This window comes from Aspergillus lentulus (assembly GCF_001445615.1).
Source record: "Aspergillus lentulus DNA, contig: Alt01, strain: IFM 54703, whole genome shotgun sequence".
In the NCBI taxonomy this organism is placed as follows: Eukaryota; Fungi; Ascomycota; class Eurotiomycetes; order Eurotiales; family Aspergillaceae; genus Aspergillus; species Aspergillus lentulus.
This window is the reverse complement of record NW_028322123.1, coordinates 3,885,024-3,900,917: the sequence shown is the minus strand read 5'-3', so window position 1 is coordinate 3,900,917 and position 15,894 is coordinate 3,885,024. Positions and strand designations below refer to the sequence as shown.

Here is a 15,894-nt window from a genome sequence, read left to right as displayed (position 1 = left end):
GGGATGGATTATATTCCTGCATACTGAACAACTTGTCAGTGAAACTCCCTTCAACAGACAAGCCAGGTGCAGCGAAACATCGTGGCCCTCTCTACCACCTTGAGTGGTTGAAGCGTGGCCCATAAAGGTTGTATGCAATGCAAATATCCGGCCTTGTCCAATTGACTCAACGTCCATCCACAAGCGCCTCAGCTCGACTGCACACATGTGTAGCGCACAAGACTCATACCAGCGAGTAAAGATGACTTGTGGCGTGGCGGCCTAGCCTTCTATCTGTTATCAGTGTCTTGAGTTAATCCAATGCAAACCCTGACATTTTATCTGGTGACGAAGAGGTGGGGAGACTCTTGTATCTTGATAGGCCTGTTATTCAGACCCTTCAACTGTGATCATGGTGTTGCAAAATGGGCGGCTTGGCCACCTGTAAGCCAGAGGCATATAAATCAGGCGCTGAAGTACAAAGTCTGATATTCATCATTCAACCTTGAGCAATACGCTTTTCGTTGGAAAGGGAGGTCCTGTCCGTTTGTTCCAGTGAGGGGCGCCATTGTCTTCCCAGATATCCCATCACTGTCCACTATATTCTAGTCCTTTATACGTGGCGCGTGAGTACAGACAGCAATGCTGCGCATGTTTCAATCTCTGAGAAAAGTGCTGACCTCTTTTGCTTCCAATCCAAGTAGGCGACGCCCAGATCCTGCCTTGAGAACTGGGTAATTAGCAGATTCCAGCGCCGCTATCATGGCAGGAGCCTATGCAACCAATCTGCCCTGGGTCACCTCAGGAAGCCCGGGCAAGTACACTGGCGCCGTGTTTCTCAAGACCGTCGGTACCATTGTTACCAAAGTCCCTGACGGTCAAGGCAAAATAATTTATAATTCCGGAGATTCCTACTACGAAGGACAGTGGCAAAACGGTAAACGATGGTACAAAGGCGAATATTCATGTCCGGAGTTCACCTACAACGGCGAGTGGCGTCGTGATGCGCCGAACGGTCAAGGAGAAATCCGATGGAAAACTAAGGGTTCTTATACTGGTAGCTTCGTCAACTGGAAATGCGAAGGTTCAGGGATCATGACTTCAGTGGGAGGCGACACTACCAACGGGACTTGGAAGGCCGGCAAGCTGCATGGAAAGTTCACGCGGCACGCGCTTGATGGATCGTATTATACAGGCACCTGGGATAGCACAACAAACACAGGACAGGGATCCGGGCTGCGTCACAGCGCCGACGGTTCCGTATATGAAGGATATATGAAAAACAAATGGGTTCTTCATGGTCGTGGAAAGCTGACACGTCCAAACGGGACAATTAAAACTGGAACTTGGAGGGATGGGCATTTCCAGCACACTTAATGCGTTGATGCGCAGATAACATACAGTGTATTGATGTATGCCTAGTTGAAAGCAGGCTAGTTGAGCTTGATATTTGTGTAGTTATAATTGCGCTGTCAAAGCACCCCTAGCATGAAATGGCCCTCCTGCATCTGTCCTCCTGCAGGACATTTCAGTTACTAGCTACGTCTCCCCCTCCTCTTGCCATGCTTGACAGCAGCGAAGGTTATAAAGATCCCTTCTCACTCTTACTAAGCACTAAATCAAGGTTCCCCTCACTATCAGGCTGCCCATGGTCAGGAGGAAACGAGGTGGTGCTACGCATTAGCCTCGTGGAAAGGGAAACACTCCTGTACACGAACCATGCTCTGAGGACTTAAGAACTCAGGGTACTCAAGTTTCTCAATCAGAGTCATTTCTTATTTCTCAATTAACCGGTGAGCGAAGGAAAATGTTGTCGGTCGGTCAGGAGGACGCGCCCAGGGTCGATCGCGTTGATGCGAGCAATTTTTGCCCCCCACCTGGCACCAAGCTCGCGGTGGACATCGATTGTTCGATATCCTCGTATCCCGTGGTGTTGTGGGGAGGCTACATTTTCTGGCCGTTGTCGTACATTGACAATCGCATGTCCATGGCAATAGTTCAAACAAACGCGACAGGCGCTATCATCAAGACCGTGGAGGCAACTGGTGCTCGGTATATCAACAGCATCCAGATCGATACCGCCAACAAGAGAGCGGCCTTCGTTGGCCAGGCTGGAATGGTTGCTAGTCTGTCTTGGAGTGTTCTCCTTGCACCTCCAAGTATCAATCTTGGGCAGTTTGCGACTCCAGTTCAGTCGGGTAAGACCCAAGCATTGAATGTGATGTTGCATTGCACCCTTCCCCACCTCCATGGGCCTCTCCAAGGATGCTGGCACAGTTCATGATTAGTAGCGGGTCTCGTCTGCCACTCTTTTTCCACCGTTCGATCTTCCCACTAATCTGAAGTGTCTCACAGCAACTCCTCCTGTAGTAGTCAAGAATGATGACACCGAGACCCCATTTCCACCATCTCATCGCCATGAATTTGAGATAGGGATAATCTGCGCCTTGGAGACGGAGTTCGATGCTGTTACCCCGCTCTTCGATCAATACTGGGACGAGGATGGCGATCGCTACGGTAGGGTCTCGGGGGATCAAAACACCTACACAACCGGCAGGATAGGCAAATACAATGTGGTCCTTGCCCTTCTGCCGGGTATGGGTAAAGCCAGCGCAGCAGGAGCAGCAGCAAACTTCCGTTCCAGCTATAGAGGCGTGCAGGTTGCTCTTCTTGTGGGTATTTGTGGCGCTGTCCCGAAGAATGCAGAAGGTAAGGAGATATTGCTGGGCGATGTCGTGATAAGTCAACAAGTAATTCAATACGACTTTGGGAGACAGCTGCCAGACGAGTTCAGAAGGAAAGATACACTGCAGGACAGTCTTGGGAGAGCCAATGCGGACATCCGCGCCTTTGTGGCGACATTAAGGACGCGAAGATTTTTGCAGCTTCTTCAGTCGAGAATGTTGCTCCACCTTAAAGATCTCCAGATGAAGGTTGATGATGGGGAATACGAGTGTCCTGATATTGCGGAAGACCGACTGTTTCAGCCTACCTATCGCCATAAACATTCCGAAGATCAAAACTGTCAAATTTGCAACCGGTGTACCGGCAAATCGGATCCTGTTTGTGAAGAAGCTCTCGAGTCCGCATGTGCAAACCTGAAATGCGATGAGAGCCAGCTAGTGCCAAGGGAGAGACTTGCGCGTATACAAGTCTCTCAGAACCCCGGTAACGCGCATAAGCCTGCTATACACTTTGGGCTGATTGCATCTGGGGACAAAGTCATGAAATCCGGGGAGGAGAGAGATAGGATTGCTGCAATCGACAAAGTCACTGCCTTTGAGATGGAGGGAGCAGGTGTATGGGACAACCTGCCCTGCATCATCATCAAAGGCGTCTGTGATTATGCGGACTGCCATAAGAATAAGAAGTGGCAGCACTACGCTTCGGCCACTGCTGCTTCTACTATGAAAGCTGTTTTGGAACGATATATTCAGATGGACAGACGGTAACAAGCAGCAGAAGTTGAGTTGCTGGATCTGCAAGAAAGAGATCTACTCCGTCGTTGCCACTGGGTCTGAATCTCTGCGTACCATCCTCGAACTCCTTGCTCAGCATTTCAGTTGTGATTCTGTCTTGCTCACACGACAGTACAGATAACAAGATAATTGAATTTCGTTTTCGTTCATGTATGCTGCGGCTTGACTAATTGCAGGAATTAGAAAGCCAAGCTGCTCAAGTAATTGCGTAATCGTCCTGTAGCAAACCCTTTTGTATGATCAATCGATCCTCTACGTTCGAATCCGCCGTCCTCAATCATCTTTCCGTAATCATATTGGAACACACCAGGGCTCTACGTCTCTGTAGTCGGTGCACTGCCAACGACATCCCCAAGCCGAGTGTGAGACTTTTCGGTTGTCGCACCTCACCGATTCCGACTAAGAGCCAGAGCCTAATGGAGAGGAATTCGATTCCATGTGACTTGCTACCATGCTCGCAGATGACGTCCGTGTACTCCATTGGACAGACATGCAATGACACAGTTGTGGCCTGCCATAGTGCCAACCGTATATGTGTTATCTGTCCGTTTCCGATTTGCCAACATCGCCATGAATCTCCTCGAGCATTGCCAGGGCGGCCATCAGCTTTAGCGGCAATGCTGATATCCTCATACTGTGTAGCCTTTGGAAAGAGGTCTTATCCTTATCGTCTCATTACGCCAATCTCTCCCTTTCAATTTCCATCATTTACGGCCCGTTTCCGTCTGTTAGGGCTGCAAGTATTGTCATATTCTTGAGGACTATTACTCACTCACCAACCAACCATTCGACGCCTGATACACCTACGCCAAAATCAAGCCAGATATCTCCTATAGAGCCACAAGTAACAGCCAACGCCAAATCAATCAACGTCCAAAGCATAATATGACGACGCATCCAAATTTAATATCTCACCATAGTCACAAGCAATCACCACCCCCAAGGAAGCCAGTACTTTGGATCGACTTCATGTCGCTGCTCGTGGTATTGGATTGCATCGTCTCCCAGCTTGTCTCTCTCCTCTGCAGAAAGACACCAGATCTGCCGAGCAAGGGCATTAAATGCCTTCAGCGTCGATATCTGATGCAGTTGGTCGAGGAGCATTCCTCTCTTCTTTTCCGGGTGTTTTACACAGAAGTAATAGAGCATACTGTGCAGCGCGGGTTTTGTATTTGTCTTGATGTCGTAATTCTCGGCACCCTCTTGCAGGTAGTGGTTGAGATAATCGATGCGCTGCTTCTGGGGCGTGCAGAGAACCTCGTATTGGACCCTTCTCTGTATAGTGAAATCGAGATCTTCGGTGTTCAGGGCTTGCTCCATGACGTGGACCAGATCGTCGTCATTTAAGTTCTCGATTATTTTTTGGATAATGCCTAGCTTCAGGAATTGTTCCACACTAAGGTACATGAGCGCTCTCCACCTCTTGTCTGTCGTTTTGTGGTCGCTACTGGAAGGCGTCCGTGTTGCTTGTGAAGTATGAGCATTGCCCTGCGACTCTTCCGTCCAGTTCTTGAGGGATTCTGTGTTTTCTTCAGCCAGCGAGTGAACTATAGTGTTAGTGTGTGCTTGGTAATCATATGATGAAATGGTGCCCACCGGCCAACTCATTCCTGTCATCACCATTCGAAGAATCAGAACTATCAGGAGTCCAATTCCCTGTGCCTGTGTCGCTTTCCGAGTCCCGCTCCGATCTGTATAACGGTGTACGGGATTGAGGGGATCTCGATCGACGCTTCATGGCGCTTTTCGCGAATTCCTGATTGGAAATTCTAGTCATAGTTCGTATGCTGCTCTTATTCTGGTGACTGAAGCTAATTTCTCTCGGTATATATAAAGATAACGTAAGGAAAAGATCAGTGAGCAGACATAATGAACGGCTGCGATACGGCGGTCATCATGACATGCTGGTTAGTACCAGATTCTTCACCATCAGATTACCCTCACAATAAATACATAAAACTAAATCATGCAATATATTCATGTCCTACACAGTATATAATACCTGGGGCCTTCTTAAAAGTAAAGCAAGCTATTTGGATTGTATGCTTTGATATATAAGCTATTTACTCAGCCTAAACATTCTAATTGACATCTCATTCAATTCACTAAACCAACTAAACTACAGACAATATGAAGCCACTATATGAAGGAAATAAACACATAAATATTGTGCCTCGGGCTAAAACAAAGCCACCAATCCTTCACAAGCAGGCCATCCCGAGCCTTATTCCATGGATTGTTATCTATAAACCTCGTTCTACGAATGGGGACCACAAGGGAAATGAACTATATCAGATGTTCATCTCATAATTTGTCATGTAGTTGATACTTGCAATGTGATATAATGGCACATCACATCTAAGTCAATGCGTCTCTATAGCCCAGCTTCTCAAGACCAAAAAGGAAGGTGACTCGTGAATGTAGAAACTATGTAGACCTAAACAGACACATAACCCCTCAACAGCTTCAATGGTGACAAATCCATCGAATCAATGACTCAAGCCGGTTAAAAGTGCGGGTAATCCACCGCCGATTATCCAGCTGCATCTGACTGGTTGACCGTGATTGATTCGAGTGGGGTAATCCCGGGTATCCTCATCTTTAAAGACACCACGTGGCTGGCGTTAATTGATGCTATACAGATTAGCTTCATCAAGAGACGGTGCTCTCATCGACTTCAAACTCTTTGTCTATAACCTGTCCAAGAATTGAGAAGTCATGCCTCTCACTGAAGAGCAAAAGCAGCACTGGCTGGAACACGGTTTCATCAAGATCCCTCAGTGTTTCACCAAGCAAGATGCCGACAACTGGACAGCCTCCATCTGGGCTCGCCTGGGCATCTCCCCGACGGACAAGTCCACTTGGAATAGTGAAAGAGTCAATATGCCAGGTCACACCGTCGTAGACGTGAAAGACTTTGCCCCGAAGGCATGGGATGCCATCTGTGAGCTGGTCGGCGGGGAAGAGCGGGTAACGGATTGGTGCAAGGGCTGGCGAGACTCGTGGATCATCAATCTCGGGAAACCAGAGTACAAGCCTGATGACCCCTTGGACTTTCGTACGTTGGACAACTGGCATAATGACGGAGATTGGTTCACGCATTTCTTGGATAGCGGGGAGCAAGCGCTCTTGGTGATCCCCTTATTCAGCGATATCAGACCCAGGGGAGGCGGAACTGTTCTATGCACTGATGGAATTGGCCTTGTCGCTAAGCATCTGGTCAGTTTTCATTCCCTCATAGGAAGAAATTAAACTGACACTATCAGTACGACCACCCCGAAGGAACATGGCCATCGCTCGCATCCCGTTTGGGTCCAAACCCTCCGCCTCCAGAGGGAGGCAAGCAGTGGAGAGACTGGGTGAGAGATCCCCAACTCACACGGGCCGAGTCCTTCCACGAAGCCACCGGACAAGCAGGCGACGTCTATCTCCTCCACCCGTTCATGTTGCATTCTGCCTCGCGCAATCTCCTGCGTGAAGTCCGCATCATCACCAACCCTCCAGTCTCGCTCAAAGAGCCCTTCAACTATAACCGACCTGACGGTCAATACAGTCTTGTAGAGCAGAAGACTCTGAAGGACCTGGGGCGACCAGAGGGCTTGCCGGAGTGGAAGATCACAAGGGAGAGGGAGATGCTTACTCCCGCGCGGGTGCAGGTCAGTCCATTTTCTTTTCTTGTTTTAGTTCCATATCTGACAGTGTTGCAGATACAGGAAGACATGCGCCAGAAGGAGTTGGAACGACTGAAAGAGGCGGGATCTTCTGTCACGAAGCTGGGAACTGCCAAGCCTCTCGAGTCGCACTATCCATCATGAAGAGTTGATATTGAGAGCTTTTTCGTGTAAGTACTCTTACGGCCGCTGAAGATACTTGAAAGTCAGGCATAATGTGCTGAACGCCCCCGGTCTCGCTTCTTATTTCAAGGCTCAAGTCACTGCGGGGACGCCAGAATTTGTGTCATTGCAGAGGAAATATATGCTCATTAGTTACTGCCAATTAGGATAGTGGAGGTTTTATTTTGGTCATGTTAGTGTAGGAGGTCCGATAATAGGTGGATAATAGGTGGATAAACATCGGCGGTTCCTTTACAATGATCATATTACATCTTAGTCTATAACGCCCAGACATATACCTAGAAGAAAAGACCAAAGGAGTACTAAAGACGGAAATTAACTGTATTCTGCACAAATATTCCTTCTAGCTAGCAGCTTTAATACATAATGTACTTTATCTGCCTCCATTATAGTGACTGTATTGTACTAATTCTAATAATCCGTTCATTGCAATTCAATATTCAACATCCAATACATTCCTGTAATTGCCACCGTCCCTGATCAAGGTTAATTAAACAAAGTTTCCGTATTCATCCGTGATGAAGCTATTCGGAGTTCAATTTCCGTATCAGGAACAGCAGGTGGGGTTTCTCCATGGTTCATTGACTTTGGTTGATACCCCTAAATCAAAGTCTTAGCCTAATCCAAAACAGCCGAAATTCCGTGCCGTTTCTGCATAATATCGGCGGGGAAGGATACCGGTGCCTGGCGGCTGCGAGCTCAAAAGCCGAACAAAAGGTGTCCTTAGCGAGCAACTACCAATCAGAATCAGTGAGCTCGTTGCATGTTCCAAGTCTGAAGAAGTCAATCCGGCATGAAAATGCGGGGTATAATGATCAAACTAACGAACTGGCAGAAGAAGAGGGACAAGAGTCGGATCGGCGGGCCGTAGGGGCTTGACCAAGTCAAGCCAGTCTAATTACTGATGGTTCCTAGCCATCAAGATGAAACATAGGGGCGCCTATCACACACCTTAATCTACAAAGTCATGAGCGCATTCACAGTGGCCGCCTTGTGAATACTCCCCATTCGTAGATTCACCCTGCGAAATGGCGCTTCTCCATCATCCCTTGAGCAGATTTCTCCGTCTAGTCGGGGATTCTCCTGGCTCAGGGTATAAATACCCAGGTTGAAGAAGTATTGATCTTCCTATCTCAAGTCTTCAGACTTGTCAAAAGCAACATGGACTCCAAAAGAAGCATCGTGGCCGCTGTGCTGGCCCTACTTCCTCTCATTTCCGCGCAACAACCTGCCACAAGTTCTGCTGGTAACCCCAAGCTCACAACATACAAATGTACCACTGCCGGCGGCTGTGTTGCGCAGGATACATCTGTAGTGCTTGATTGGGGCTACCACTGGATCCACACGGTCAATGGGTATACATCTTGTACCACATCCTCCGGAGTCAACAGCACCCTCTGTCCTGATGAGGCCACCTGCGCAAAGAACTGCGTGATTGAGCCAGCCAACTACACCAGCGCCGGTGTGATCACCTCGGGTGACTCTCTGACTATGTATCAATATGTCCAGAGCAACGGCGTGTACACCAATGCCTCGCCTCGTCTCTACCTCCTCGGTCCAGACAAGAACTATGTCATGCTGAAGCTGCTAGGCCAGGAGCTCTCCTTTGACGTGGACCTGTCCACGCTCCCCTGCGGCGAAAACGGTGCCCTGTATCTCTCCGAGATGAGCGCCACAGGTGGTCGCAACGAATACAACACCGGAGGCGCCGAGTACGGCTCCGGCTACTGTGACGCGCAATGCCCCGTGATCACCTGGAAGAACGGCACCCTCAACACCAGCGGCGCAAGCTACTGCTGCAACGAGATGGACATCCTCGAGGCCAACTCCCGCGCCAACTCGTACACGCCGCACCCATGCAGCGCGACCGACTGCGACAAGGGCGGTTGCGGCTTCAACCCATACGCTCTAGGTCAGCAGAGTTACTGGAGCCCCGGCGGCACCGTCGACACCTCCAAGCCCTTTACCATCACCACGCAGTTTGTCACCAACGACGGCACCACCACCGGCATCCTGTCCGAGATCCGCAGACAGTACATCCAGAACGGCAAGGTGATCGCCAACGCCGTGTCCTCCGCTGGCGTCAGCTCCATCACCGAGGACTGGTGCACGTCCGTCGACGGCTCAGCAGCCACCTTTGGCGGGCTGACCACCATGGGCAAGGCGCTGGGCCGCGGCATGGTCCTCATCTTCAGCATCTGGAACGATGCCGGCGGCTTTATGAACTGGCTCGACAGCGGCAGTTCAGGTCCTTGCAGCAGCACCGAGGGAAATCCGGACTTGATCAAGGCGCAGAATCCCACCACCCATGTGGTCTTCTCCAACATCCGCTGGGGAGATATCGGATCGACTTTCAAGGGTTCTGGCGGCTCGGGTACGACGACTACCAAGACTACGACAACTACGACTACCTCCAAAACATCCACAACGTCGACCAAGACTACCACCAGCACCGCGCCTGGAGCCACGCAAACCCACTATGGACAGTGCGGCGGACAGGGCTGGACTGGACCCACGGCTTGTGCGTCGCCCTACACTTGCAAGGCTCAGAACCAGTGGTATTCCCAGTGTCTGTAGTCGTTATGTAGTTGCAGATTACCATCTATGTTATAGTTACAATGAAAAAGATTAGTGGAATTTCTACAAATTGTGCATCTCGTAGAAATAGCTACCTTGTTAGATACATATTTTTCGTAGCAATCAGTGGAAAAGGATTGAATTTGTTGGAAGGCGTGGAACGTGACAACATAATTCTGGTTATTCTCAGAAATCTCCACTAAGGCGAAGATATTCAAGACTTCACACGTAATATATTCTCGTGAGATTACAGTATAACAACACGAATGTCATTTATAAGTTGCGGAAAAGACAGGTAACTGATCTATTGCTAAATCGGCGGAGATGGACATCAACTGGTTCCATGGTCTAGTGGTTATGACTCCGGATTTTGACGCGTGTCAGTTTTCCGGCAACTCGGGTTCAATTCCCGATGGGACCTTCTTTTTCTTTTCTTCCAACACCTTATATCAAGTTTATATCAACATTCAATGCTGATAAAAAATTTTGATATTTTTCTTATTAACCCCCTTGAACTGGATATTCAAGATTGCATAAGGAGATGGACACCTTACAAAGTACTAAGAGGAGTCTCCCAATCGCCGGGGAATTCACCGTTGTGCTGAATGAAGAAACCCTAACACTGTCTTTGATCTGCTGTGAGAAGCATTGACCATGACTGATTTTTGTGTATTGTTGTCATCATAAGCATGCAGTCTTCTGTCTCTGTCGTTTGTTCTTGTATCGTACTGTAGAATTGGGGACGTTGGCGAGCATCAGGTCTATTCCCGTTCCGATCTATTGCGAAGATCAAGCGATCGTAGATTAATCGTTACATCGATAACTCTCTAGAAAATCATAACCACTAAGTTCCCAATGGGATTATCTCAGTTTGTCAGCAGGCACGGCCTCCAACTCCCCTGAACAAGGCGTCACCGTGCCCGACTCGCTCATCCAGTTCAGAGTACCCCCCTCTCCATTCAAGAGATACATGTACCAGTAGTACGTGCCTGCATCTGTCAGTCGCTGTCCAGCGTTATGGGAGATGAGATATGGACCTACCGGCAAACAAGCCAGCACCAACAATATTTCCCAGCAGGGCGGGAATGATCCCTTCCAGATATATAGCCCGGCCGTGATCTCCGGCGCACCCAGCCAGATCCCTATCGGAATAGAGGTCATATTGGCAACAACGTGATCGAAGCCCAGCGAGACGAAGCCAAAGATTGGGAACCAGATGCCCACGAGCTTGGACGCAAGATCCCGCCCCTGCATGGCTAGAAAGCAGGCCAGACTGACAAGCCAGTTGCAGCCAATGCCGCGGAGGAAGATGTGGTGGAAGTCCGGGTGACTTGTTTCTTGGTGGCGAAGGCGATGGCTTCGGATTTGTAGGGGTCGGCGGCGAAGACATTGCCGTCTGCACAGAGGTGGTCAGACCCAGACATGATAGGAGTCAAGGATGGAAATGCTTACAGCCGAAGATGATGGCGACGACGAAGAGGGATCCAGCCAGGTTACCCCAGAAGGTCACGGACCAGTGGAGCAGCATTTTGTACCAGGACAGTTGGCGGTGGAGAGCGGCGACGGTGGTGTACTATACAGGTTAGGTACGTCGCAGAGTACCAGTGTGGACAAGCATACCAGGAAAGAACCAGCGCAGAGGTCCGCTCCTGTCAAGATAATCATAGACAAACCATAAGGGAAGACCAGAGAGGATATCATGCGAATCAACCCGGGAGCATTCTCTTGAAACCATGAAGCTGTACTCATAATCAGGAGTGTTCCGCAGGCAAAGGCAAGCAGACAGCCCGCAAAAAAAGGAACCGAAGAAGACCTTGTCAAGACGCATATTGCCCTTGGTTACGGAGCGTAGGAACCCATGCTGACAGTCGATCTGATGGTACAGCCTGCCTTGGCGCAATTCTATTTGCCCAGACCCCTTCTGATGCTTGAATTCGCGGTTTGTTCGGCTGACGACGAGCAAAAAGAGAAAAGGGATGGTTGATATATGGATGCCCCTGTTTCTTATCTCAGATCTGCATCGGAATTCGGAATATGGGTCTGGAAGTATTATCTGGCTTCCGTAGTCTGTAGTAGAGTAAGACCGTATGCTTAAGCAGGCTAAGCTACACAAACTTCCTCCACCTGGTGGCTCCTACTAACCAGCCGCGATCCACCACGACCCAGAATTTCAGATTTCTGGATTGGCCGGGAACGAGATCAGCCCTTGTCCGATTCCGACTCCGACTGGACGCTCCACCGGTTCTCCATCAGGATGAGAGGGAAACATACAGCTTACTGAATTTGGCAATTGAGCAGCGGCTAGTGCAGCCGGATGTGGCTTATGCCCACCGCACTATGCCTCGCTAGTTGCTAGAAGACGTTTCAAAGTCACTTGGTAGAACATATACAACCTAGAAAGTCAAAGAGGGTCTGACTCTTCTCAACTAAATGGCTATCTCTAGGGTCTTATATACTACTACTGGATGGTCTAAACATGAGACGTCTCATCTAGAGATTGACAGATCAGACGGCAGGTTTCAGATCTAAGGGTCAGGGCCACGGGCCTCAGGGGCCTCCACCTAGTAGCCGAGATAGCAGGGCGGACAACAGGTTGAATGAGACAGGAAGGTCAAAGCGAATCACCAAGCGGTAAATTATCAATCAGACGACTCTTAGGGAGTCAAACTCATAGACTGGCGCACCTCTATGACTCGAGATCTTGGGCCAACCTTAACTCGACACGATCCTAGATCTGCCGTAAATCAGATCTATACTCCGTACAAGCCCATGGTTTTGCTTTTGGTGGACACTTCATACCAAAAGCTTATTCGAGAGAAGCCTTGCCAAGTTGGACACATACACAGTTGCAGGCAACTCTTTGCCATTGGACACTTGGACTATCCAGGAAAGAACAATGACAATCCAGAGCTTAGGATCGTGGACGATGAACTCCTAAGGTACTAGCTGGACGACCTATGTGTGGCTTGACCTGCAATGCAAATGGCTTATTGTCATCCCCTGCAACTTGTCATTAGGGCTAAAGCCCTGCTTGTCCGATAGCCAGGGTTACTCATGCGCAATAAATAACTATACTATAATCTCCACTGACAGACCAGCATTATCCATGTAGTTAGTGATAATGAACAACTCCAGTAAGCCCATGTCAACTCCCCAGATGCCTCTTTTGATCGCTCTCATGCAATTTGACCTTCAAACTGTCCGCCCTTTGGTTGATATCCCTGTTAGAGACTCCATCATTCTTCTCTTCTCGATACAGAAACAGCAAAGGCAAAGGGTCATTCCGCCACTTGGGAGCTCCGGCCCTCCGCGTCTTCCATACGGTACCGACCAGTGTTACCACTCCAAGCAACCACACCAGAACCGGCAAGACAATCCATTGCCATTGGACGGCGACATAGGTCATGGTTCGCATCACGCGTCCAGCAGCCATTTGCGCCTTGTCGGGATCCGAACCCGCACTGATATACGCCGAATCGCGGAAACTCTTCGAGATGGCAGCTGCCACATTGTGCATGCTGCAGTTGAATTTGTCTACGGCGTCGTGACTGCAGCCGCTGACGTTGCCCGTTGCCAGGGCCTCAATGACATCCGATCCTGCATAATCCATTCTGGAAGGCGCGTAATAGGATGCGAAGGCGTCTTCATCAAAACCACCGTTGAAGGTAGTTTTCAAAAAGTAGTCGATCGCGGAGCCGGCTGTGACATGCACCGAAAAGTTCTGGGCCGGGGAGGCTCCCAACTCTGGGGCCCAGTTGGGCTTGAAAATGCGCCGGACTGCTATGAGATTGCTTTGTACCCAGGTAGCGAGAACATCCTCGCTGTAGATATTGTCCTCAACGCGAGCCCGGATGCTCTGGACTACTGGCTCGATGGAACACTCGATTGCTTCCCATTTAGTGTCGCGGTCAATATCCGGTATTGTCCCTCCTCTTTCGCTTGTGATACCTCTCGCTGCGATGAACTGGATCGGACTAAGTGTGGCATTTTTATATACCAGAGCTGAAGCCACGGCCGGGTTTACTGCGAGTGGACGGCGCATCACTGTGTTCGGAACAAACCATACAGTTGTGCTGCTATTTGCAAGCGTTAATGAGCAGTTCTCTGCTTCGCGATGACCAAATGTGACATTGCGGCATGAGGGAACGAGATGGTCAGTAACATTGGCGCAGACCGCACGAGCTCCCAACGACGCCACTGGGTCCCAGGTGCAGTTACTCGAGCTGCAGAGGTACTGGGGAATGGCCCATGGCTTGCTCTGGTCCGCATTGAAGAGCGAGCTGTACACATTTGCTTTGAGTACAGGATCGACTCTGCTAGCTGCGTACTGTCAGCTATGGATATTGACAAAATCCTAGGGACCGATTGCCTCACCACCGCGACCAAGCAAGCCGGCAGTGTCGTATCTGGTGCTGTTTGCCAGGAAGGCCGTTTGCGAGGGGTCGACCACCAAGTTTGGGTAGTAATGAACCAGATTCTGGACGAAGGGATCAAAGGCGAGTGCGAGGATGATAGCCAGGCTACCCCAGACGGCAAAATGCCTGATAACGGTTAGCAAGCGCCATCGAAGTCTTGTGGATTCTGCGCGCCTGGCTTTTAGTATCCAGATGAGCACGGCGCTCCCGTAGAAACCGCGACTGGCCGTGTCAAACGTCTGGAGATCCACCATGCGCTGCTGCCTTTGTCCGAACCACACCCACTTCAGCTGTCCGATGCATTCATTGATCGAGAACAGAACACAGGCTTTGGAGAGAGTACTCAACCAGGAAATGACCGAGTTGAGCGACAGTAGTCTCCAGGCAGGCTGGGGCTTGTGGTCAAAATGGATGAGCAGGGCGACCATAGCAACCAGTGTACCTGCTGAAACCAGCACTGCCAGCACCTCCCAGACATACCAGTCCGAGATCAATGTTTCTAAGGTCTTTTGAGGCTGTTCCTTCTCGTCTTGTGCCGCAGGGGATGGACTGGGATCTCTTCCAGCCCTGTGACTTTGCTGTGACTGTGCATCCGCGTCCAGTTGGTCGAATGAACGTAAACTGGAACACGACCAAGTTCTCCCGTATCGCGTACTGATTTGCTGCCATGATTGTTCTTCTTGTGGTTGCATTCTGGATGACCAGTGCTTGCCTGGCGTAATGGAAGAAACTGACATATCCCTTCTCCGCTCCGAGCGACTGTCTTTATAATAGAATCTCATTATGTACACTAAACAGTAGCCTGTTACAGGGACCAATGCTACGTTGGCAGTGCTTTTACAAGGGTCTGCTGCACATCTCTCTAGCCTTGTACACAGCGGGCTAGAGATGGTATTTGATAGGTAGATCAATCAGATGTATTCAATACTGGCCAGTCAAATGTTACGAGACGCGCCCAGGCTCCCTAGGCGAAAGCCCTGCGCTAAACTAAAGGCTAGTTTCTGACCCAACTTCATCCAATCGCCGAATCCTTGGTCGTAAAAAGAAGAAAATAAACACAGGCACTGGTGCCAGGATGACCCTGGATTCACTTAGAGGCCGATTGTTCTTTTTCGGTTCTCTCCTTTCTAGTTATGATAGAAATATCCCGGTTCCCCGCCATCATTGCCCTTCACTCTGTTTCACCTAGGCCTCATTGACCACGACACTGCTAAAACAGGCAATCATGCAGGAGTTGTTTCCTCAGTCGGCGTTTACATCGAGTCTTTTATTATAAGTAAGAAAACTAAATATACATGAACCGAGACTGAAGGTCACTCGAGGCCTGCTCATGATATATATTGAGCGGGAAGAACCAGGGCTTAAGTGTAATGCTCAGTGACTCACTTTGGATCATAGTAGCACTTGATTATTTCATTCAACTCACTTACAACTGAATATTTATGAGTTAATGTTATTCTATCATTATTATCAAAGCTATTGGATATTGGATATGCACCTGTCTGGAGTGCACTTGCTTACCTAATCCAGCTGGGCATAATTCTATTCCAGTAACACTAACAACACACAACACACAACACAACACTCTGC

General features: G+C 49.4%; 7 protein-coding genes and 1 non-coding gene across 8 annotated transcripts; 5 read left to right on the top strand and 3 right to left on the bottom strand.

Annotated features, from left to right (window-relative positions):
• Window positions 1-741: 741 nt before the first annotated feature.
• On the top strand, window positions 742-1,356 carry ALT_1195 (uncharacterized protein; the record flags this gene model as incomplete). The annotated part of the gene is made up of 1 exon (XM_033561432.2): window positions 742-1,356. One exon carries the CDS (start codon window positions 742-744, stop codon window positions 1,354-1,356), a length of 615 nt encoding a protein of 204 aa, XP_033417323.2.
• A 430-nt stretch (window positions 1,357-1,786) lies between these two features.
• Window positions 1,787-3,431, top strand: ALT_1194 (uncharacterized protein; the record flags this gene model as incomplete). Its single annotated transcript, XM_033561433.2, has 2 exons — window positions 1,787-2,177; window positions 2,335-3,431. 2 exons carry the CDS (start codon window positions 1,787-1,789, stop codon window positions 3,429-3,431), a joined length of 1,488 nt encoding a protein of 495 aa, XP_033417324.2.
• A 957-nt stretch (window positions 3,432-4,388) lies between these two features.
• ALT_1193 (uncharacterized protein) lies at window positions 4,389-5,196 on the bottom strand (the record flags this gene model as incomplete). Its single annotated transcript, XM_033561434.2, has 2 exons — window positions 4,389-5,005; window positions 5,055-5,196. 2 exons carry the CDS (start codon window positions 5,194-5,196, stop codon window positions 4,389-4,391), a joined length of 759 nt encoding a protein of 252 aa, XP_033417325.2.
• Window positions 5,197-6,176: 980 nt separating this feature from the next.
• On the top strand, window positions 6,177-7,273 carry ALT_1192 (uncharacterized protein; the record flags this gene model as incomplete). The annotated part of the gene is made up of 3 exons (XM_033561435.2): window positions 6,177-6,677; window positions 6,725-7,114; window positions 7,166-7,273. 3 exons carry the CDS (start codon window positions 6,177-6,179, stop codon window positions 7,271-7,273), a joined length of 999 nt encoding a protein of 332 aa, XP_033417326.2.
• Window positions 7,274-8,473: 1,200 nt separating this feature from the next.
• ALT_1191 (putative endoglucanase) lies at window positions 8,474-9,889 on the top strand (the record flags this gene model as incomplete). The annotated part of the gene is made up of 1 exon (XM_033561436.2): window positions 8,474-9,889. The coding sequence occupies one exon, from the start codon at window positions 8,474-8,476 to the stop codon at window positions 9,887-9,889; it is 1,416 nt and encodes a 471-aa protein (XP_033417327.2).
• A 337-nt stretch (window positions 9,890-10,226) lies between these two features.
• ALT_t018 lies at window positions 10,227-10,310 on the top strand. The gene is given in 2 exon segments: window positions 10,227-10,263; window positions 10,276-10,310. It is a non-coding gene; the product is annotated as a tRNA-Gln (tRNA).
• A 440-nt stretch (window positions 10,311-10,750) lies between these two features.
• On the bottom strand, window positions 10,751-11,638 carry ALT_1190 (formate/nitrite transporter family protein; the record flags this gene model as incomplete). Its single annotated transcript, XM_089599106.1, has 5 exons — window positions 10,751-10,878; window positions 10,931-11,031; window positions 11,168-11,285; window positions 11,342-11,462; window positions 11,510-11,638. 5 exons carry the CDS (start codon window positions 11,636-11,638, stop codon window positions 10,751-10,753), a joined length of 597 nt encoding a protein of 198 aa, XP_089456770.1.
• A 1,396-nt stretch (window positions 11,639-13,034) lies between these two features.
• Window positions 13,035-14,996, bottom strand: ALT_1189 (DUF3176 domain-containing protein; the record flags this gene model as incomplete). The annotated part of the gene is made up of 2 exons (XM_033561438.2): window positions 13,035-14,209; window positions 14,264-14,996. 2 exons carry the CDS (start codon window positions 14,994-14,996, stop codon window positions 13,035-13,037), a joined length of 1,908 nt encoding a protein of 635 aa, XP_033417329.2.
• Window positions 14,997-15,894: the final 898 nt, after the last annotated feature.